Source organism: Sphaeramia orbicularis, unplaced genomic scaffold (genome assembly GCF_902148855.1).
Source record: "Sphaeramia orbicularis unplaced genomic scaffold, fSphaOr1.1, whole genome shotgun sequence".
Lineage (NCBI taxonomy): Eukaryota > Metazoa > Chordata > Actinopteri > Kurtiformes > Apogonidae > Sphaeramia > Sphaeramia orbicularis.
The window spans coordinates 24,700-32,203 of record NW_021941512.1 but is presented as its reverse complement, the minus strand read 5'-3'; the positions used below and the strand labels follow the sequence as shown (position 1 = coordinate 32,203).

The window sequence follows — 7,504 nt, the reverse complement described above, 5'->3', positions numbered from 1 at the left end:
TTCTGTCTCAGCTGACTCCGCCCCTCATTGCAGAGATGGACGCACTACTCGGCAACAAACCGCGAAACGGCAAGAAGGAGGCACGGAGCTGAGGACGAAGGCCTGGAGGCGGAGCTTAAAAGAAGGACGAAGGCCTGGAGGCGGAGCTTAAAAGGAGGATGAAGGCCTGGAGGCGGAGCTTAAAGAGAGGATGAAAGCCTGGAGGTGGAGTTTAAGCCTCGACTTCAAACATATCCATAGTATTAATATATTTATTCTTACTTTAGTCACTAGATGCCAGAGCCTCCAGTGGGCGGAGTTTATCAAACCTGCTGTCATGGCAACAACAACCAGTGTTATTGAATATAATCTATATTTAGATCTGTAATCTATAGGCAATAAACAATCGTGTGTGTGTGTGTAGATACACAACAAACGTGCATGTGGATGAAACTGAATAATGTAAATAATGACTTAATGCATATGTAAAAACTGATATATTTGAATCTAATTCTAATGAAATTCATACTTAAAGTGTCCAAATATGGTCATAACAGCCATATTTGACCCAATGAAACCAGATCATATGAATAAAAGTGAATAAATGAGCACAGATCAGAACCACAGCCCAGACACTGGACCCATACTGACCTGGACTGGACTCAGCAGGACCCCATACCTGACCCTGGTCTGGGTCCTGCTGGTCTGACCCTGGTCCCCAGTATAGACCCCAGTCTGTTGGATGGTGTGGTTGCCATGGTAACTGACTCTGTTATCCTGTGCATTTCTTGTCCTGTTTGTGTTGAGTCTGTTTGTTGAATGTAGCTGTAGTTGGACTCATGCACATTCAGTCCAGTTTCAGTTGGGACCTGAACAGAACCACAGCTGTGTTCTTCTGTCATCACTCCATTTCTTCTCTTTCTTCTATATTCACTCATTCACATCAGATCTGAGTTCATTCTCCTCCTATTGAGTCTGTGTTAGTTTTCTGTCTTTAGCTGGAAAATACAAACACTACTTTATTAAACAGACCCTTAAACACAACCTTAAATAGACCTTTAAATAGACCCTTAAACACAACCTTAAATAGACCCTTAAATAGACCCCTAAACACAACCTTAAATAGACCTTTAAATAGACCCTTAAACACACCTCACCTCACTTCCTTCACTCACCTCCTCGTTTCCTTAAATAACTCCACCGTTCCTTGTTTCTCTCCTTTAGTTTCATTCCAAACTCCTACTTTTGTTCCCCTTTTCACCTCCTTGTCTCCTCCTCCCCTCTCCTTGTCTCCTCCTCTCCTCCCCTCCTTGTCTCCTTCTCTCCTTCTCTCCTCCCCTCCTCTCCTCTCCTCTCCTCGTCTCGTCTGTGGACATCATTTGTATGCAGACTCAGTGTGTGTCCAGTGTGGACAGAGTTCAAAGGTCACTGACCGTCTACCTCTGATGACCTGTAACCTCAGGTGACTGTAACCATGACGACTGGTTGGTCACATGACGTCTGTCTGTCCTTCATGACTGTTTGATCCTTTTCTGTTCCTCGTGTAAACAACACAACTGCACAATAAAGTTATGCAATTCAAACTGACTGTGTGTGTGTGTGTGTGTGTGTGTGTGTGTGTGTGTTCGACTGGGTGGACACAAACAGTCGCAGTAGTCGAATGTTTTATTGATCAGTTAAAGGAGACGACAGGAACGAACTGTCAGCTGTTCCAGGTCATGTGACCCCATGGCGTACATTCACGTGTGGGCGGAGCCTTCATGGGCACAGTTAGTGGCCGGGTCACAGCGTCCTCTGGACCCGCCTACAGGACGCCCACTTTAAGGACCACCTGGACCACTCAGAGGTCAAAGGTCAGGCAGTGTCAAACAGTTGCCGTGGCGACGTGAAGCAGCTGTCACTCAAAGGAAGGAAGTGCAGATGTTGATGGTTACCGTAGAAACACCATGGTGAGAAGACCTGAGAAACACACACACACACAAACACACAACAGGTGAGGACACATCCTTCACTGACTCCTCACTTCTTCCCTACTCCCTAGCTTCCTTCCCTGGTAAAGGTGTGTGTGTGTGTTACCCAGTGTGTATGTGTGTGTGTGTCTGTGTGTGTGTGTGTGTTACCCAGTGTGTATGCGCAGACCAGTTTCTGATTGGTGGACACGTGCAGACAGTGTGGGACCACAGCGCTGCTCTCTGATTGGAGGGGGAGCATCAACACTGCCACACATAGCGCCGCCGCCGCCACACACACCACCCACTGGGACACGCTGCGCACACCTACAACACACAGGTCAAAGGTCAACGGCGGGTCCCACAGACCGTTCTGACACAGGCGTTTCCACGGTAACGCTGCTCACCTGCGCAGGTGGGCGTGTGCAGGTGTGTGTGTGTGGGCACCAGTAGAGGAGACAGAGGAGGCAGTGCCCTCTGCTGGACTCCTCCCCCTCCTCCTCCTGGGGCCTTCCTCCTCTTCCTGTCCTCGTCGTCCTCGTCTCCTCCTCTTCCTCCGTCATCTCCACCTCTAAGCTCCGCCCAGATCTCTCTCCCTCCTGCCTGACCGCCTCCTCTCACCTCCATGCGGAACCGGTCTCTGCGGCCCCAGTTCCGAGGGGACACGTCCAGGTGACGCACCACGCTGACGGACACAGAGGAGGCCTGGTTACCATGGAGACGCCTCTGACACCGCAAAAGTCCACAGCAGTGAAGACGAACCGACATTCACACGACCGGGTTTAACTGGTAACCATGGTAACGATACTGGACAATACTGAACGATGGTGAACAATACTGAATGACAGTGAGTAATAGTGACTGACAGGTGTTGGTAGTTTGACTGACAGGTGTTGGTAGTTTGACTGACAGGTGTTGGTAGTTTGACTGACAGGTGTTAGTAGTTTGACTGACAGGTGTTGGTAGTTTGACTGACAGGTGTTGGTAGTTTGACTGACAGGTGTTAGTAGTTTGACTGACAGGTGTTGGTAGTTTGACTGACAGGTGTTGGTAGTTTGACTGACAGGTGTTGGTAGTTTGACTGACAGGTGTTGGTAGTTTGACTGACAGGTGTTGGTAGTTTGTTGTGGATGGTCTGGTGCAGTGACTGTTCAACTGTGACGACAGTAAACTCACAGGTCGACGCAGGACTTGGATCGGACGCTTCCCTCAGACTCAACCACCTGGTAGAGGGACGGCATGGTACACAGCACTGCAGACAGACAGACAGGTGTTCAGACAGACAGACAGACAGCACTGCAGACAGACAGACAGCACTGCAGACAGACAGACAGACAGACAGCACTGCAGACAGACAGACAGGTGTTCAGACAGACAGACAGCACTGCAGACAGACAGACAGGTGTTCAGACAGACAGACAGCACTGCAGACAGACAGACAGACAGACAGCACTGCAGACAGACAGACAGGTGTTCAGACAGACAGGTGTTCAGACAGACACACAGACAGGTGTTCAGACAGACAGACAGACAGGTGTTCAGACAGACAGACAGGTGTTCAGACAGACAGACAGACAGGTGTTCAGACAGACAGACAGACAGACAGACAGACAGGTGTTCAGACAGACAGGTGGTTGTGCTCCTCACTCTTGAAGCTCAGGCTGAAGCTGTATGGGTTGTACAGAGTTAAAACCCTCCTGTGGGAGTTTCTCTGTTGTGAATAAAACACCAGCTCAGATGGAAACAGGAAGACGGGCAGGGAGGAGGCTCCGCCCACCGCTCCGCCCACTTCACCTGTTGTCTCACTCCCCGTCTCGCCCCATCCCGCCGGCGTCACCCCTCTCCTCCCCCCGCGATCTGCCGGCCCGCCCTTTCCCTGTCCGTCATGGCAGTCCCTTCTTCTCATTGGTCCTTCCTGTGTGGTGCCCCGCCCACGGCCATGATGCGAGTGCTGTCATTGGACGTCTGAACAGTGTGATGTCACAGCATCGCCATCTGAGGAGGAGAAAAAGTGGAACCAAAGTAACAACCGGCCAAGACGACCTTCAACACAAACACGACAGAATATTTAAGTAGTTTAGTGAAGAAATGGAAGAGAGTTTAATACAGACACCCTGTCTGTTTATCTGTGTACTTATCTGTGTACTTATCTGTTTATCTGTGTGTTTATCTGTGTACTTGTCTGTTTATCTGTGTACTTATCTGTTTATCTGTGTACTTATCTGTGTACTTATCTGTTTATCTGTGTACTTATCTGTGTACTTATCTGTTTATCTGTGTGTTTATCTGTGTACTTGTCTGTTTATCTGTGTACTTATCTGTGTACTTATCTGTTTATCTGTGTACTTATCTGTTTATCTGTGTACTTATCTGTGTATCTGTGTACTTATCTGTGTACTTATCTGTGTATCTGTGTACTTATCTGTGTATCTGTGTACTTATCTGTGTACTTATCTGTTTATCTGTGTACTTATCTGTGTACTTATCTGTTTATCTGTGTACTTATCTGTGTATCTGTGTGTTTATCTGTGTACTTATCTGTTTATCTGTGTGTTTATCTGTGTACTTATCTGTTTATCTGTGTACTTATCTGTTTATCTGTGTACTTATCTGTGTGTTTATCTGTGTACTTATCTGTGTGTTTATCTGTGTACTTATCTGTGTACTTATCTGTGTATCTGTGTACTTATCTGTGTACTTATCTGTTTATCTGTGTACTTATCTGTGTATCTGTGTGTTTATCTGTGTACTTATCTGTTTATCTGTGTACTTATCTGTTTATCTGTGTACTTATCTGTGTGTTTATCTGTGTACTTATCTGTTTATCTGTGTACTTATCTGTTTATCTGTGTGTTTATCTGTGTACTTATCTGTTTATCTGTGTACTTATCTGTTTATCTGTGTGTTTATCTGTGTACTTATCTGTTTATCTGTGTGTTTATCTGTGTACTTATCTGTTTATCTGTGTACTTGTCTGTTTATCTGTGTGTTTATCTGTGTACTTATCTGTTTATCTGTGTACTTATCTGTCTATCTGTGTACTTATCTGTTTATCTGTGTGTTTATCTGTGTACTTATCTGTTTATCTGTGTACTTATCTGTTTATCTGTGTACTTGTCTGTTTATCTGTGTGTTTATCTGTGTACTTATCTGTTTATCTGTGTACTTATCTGTTTATCTGTGTACTTATCTGTTTATCTGTGTACTTGTCTGTTTATCTGTGTACTTATCTGTTTATCTGTGTGTTTATCTGTGTACTTATCTGTTTATCTGTGTACTTATCTGTTTATCTGTGTACTTGTCTGTTTATCTGTGTGTTTATCTGTGTACTTATCTGTTTATCTGTGTACTTATCTGTTTATCTGTGTACTTGTCTGTTTATCTGTGTGTTTATCTGTGTACTTATCTGTTTATCTGTGTACTTGTCTGTTTATCTGTGTGTTTATCTGTGTACTTATCTGTTTATCTGTGTACTTGTCTGTTTATCTGTGTGTTTATCTGTGTACTTATCTGTTTATCTATCTGTTTATCTGTGTGTTTATCTGTGTATTTATCTGTTTATCTGTCTGTTTATCTGTTTACTTGTTAGTTTTGGTTCATACTCATCTCCATCCTTCATGAAGATAAACCTGAAATATCACATTAAATATCTGCACCAGTGTCTACACTCACATTCACTTACATGTAATTATGGGCCCTTTATTCATCCCTTTGTGTTCACATTCATCATATTCCTTATCTGTCTGTTTATCTGTTTATCATTCATCATATTTCTTATCTGTCTGTTTATCTGTTTATCATTCATCATATTTCTTATCTGTCTGTTTATCTGTTTATCATTCATCATATTTCTTATCTGTCTGTTTATCTGTTTATCATTCATCATATTCCTTCCAGTGGTTCAAGTTTAGTGGAGTGTTAGTGTCAAACAGAGCAGGTTTAAGCAGATTTTTAAAGTTTAGAGGAGTGTTAGTGTCAAACAGAGCAGGTTTAAGCAGATTTTTAAAGTTTAGAGGAGTGTTAGTGTCAAACAGACCAGGCTTAAGCAGATTTTTAAAGTTTAGAGGAGTGTTAGTGTCAAACAGAGCAGGTTTAAGCAGATTTTTAAAGTTTAGAGGAGTGTTAGTGTCAAACAGAGCAGGTTTAAGCAGATTTTTAAAGTTTAGAGGAGTGTTAGTGTCAAACAGAGCAGGTTTAAGCAGATTTTTAAAGTTTAGAGGAGTGTTAGTGTCAAACAGAGCAGGTTTAAGCAGATTTATTGATGTGAATCCGTCTGTTGCTTTACATTCCATTGGGACGTAAGCTAATGCTAATGCTAACCTAACTCATGCTAGCTGCTCAGTCTTCATCTCAACGACCCAAGAAAAACACACCTAACACGGACAACGGAGACACTGCAGTTGAAGTCCTCCGGGTTTTAATCTGCTTCTACTGCCGTCAGACCAGAGGTAATGTTGTATTTCGGTGTAAAAGTACAGTTTGTGTCGGTACTCACCGCCCGGAGCCTCCACTTCCTCACTAAGCTGGTGGATCGGACAAGACCCGCCTCTCAGCCGGCTCCTAACCAATGAATGAACAGAAGGAGGAGACAGGTCCAAGGTTCTACTGGCTGTGCACCCTGTCAGTCACGGTACTTTGTTGACCCAGTGTTTACACTGAAGGGACAGGTGAGTGTGGGATGAGTTGGATTTTTAGGGACCGAGCCGAAAGGTAAGGCCCTCTCACGCAGTGAGAGGCCTTGCCTGCAAGCAAGGCCCTATTGTTTTTCGTTCGTTTTTATATTATTATTATTATTATTATTATTATTATTTTTCCGTGACGCTTTAAACTGGATTTTGACCCCCTAAACATGCTCAAAAACTCACCAAATTTGGCACACATGTCAGGCCTGGCGAAAAATTTGATAAAATGTAAAAATTAACCCCATAGGTGCCAAAATGGCCTCTCTAGCGCCACCTATGTGAAAAAAAATGGGAAAAGCCCTAGTGGCCACTAGGAATGTCGTACAGACATGAAACCAGTGCCAAAATTCTTGTTGGATGAAGCACTACAAATCATCCACTGACACTTATGACCTAACTCCAACAGGAAGTTCGCAATATGCCTTTCAAAATAAAATTTCTAAAACTAACTCCGATGACACCGTTTGTCATATTGACTTCTAAATAGCATCAAAAGATAGAGTGAAACCTCCTCAAAAAAGTGATCTCTCACTTTTTCCGGAACTGTCTTAGTTTTTTTTTTACAAGCCCGCAAAGTTGTGATGTTTGGAACTCATTTTTCACTTTGCAGTTTTTCCCCACATGTGACATATCTACACGTTCATGGGACTCAGCACAATGCTCACATGCAAAAATTTTTGAGATAGGATGTACGGTTGTTGATTTATAACAATTCTTTTATTTTCATACTTTTTCCACTTTAGACTGCCATTTGACCCCCTTAACATGCTCCAAAACTCACCAAATTTGCCATGTATGTCATGGCTGGTGAACACTTTCATACAATATCAAAAATTAACCCCTTGGGTGCCAAAATGGACTCTGTAGCGCCACCTATGTACTAAAAAACACACA

The 7,504-nt window shown here is 43.6% G+C and overlaps 1 protein-coding gene across 1 annotated transcript; it reads right to left on the bottom strand.

Moving 5' to 3' along the window:
- Window positions 1-1,626: 1,626 nt before the first annotated feature.
- On the bottom strand, window positions 1,627-6,494 carry LOC115416014 (motile sperm domain-containing protein 1-like). Its single transcript, XM_030129717.1, has 6 exons — window positions 6,424-6,494; window positions 3,576-3,923; window positions 3,105-3,180; window positions 2,336-2,613; window positions 2,100-2,255; window positions 1,627-1,938 (listed from the first exon to the last, which is right to left on the bottom strand). Exons 2-6 carry the CDS (start codon window positions 3,832-3,834, stop codon window positions 1,910-1,912), a joined length of 798 nt encoding a protein of 265 aa, XP_029985577.1. The 5' UTR covers window positions 3,835-3,923; window positions 6,424-6,494; the 3' UTR covers window positions 1,627-1,909.
- Window positions 6,495-7,504: the final 1,010 nt, after the last annotated feature.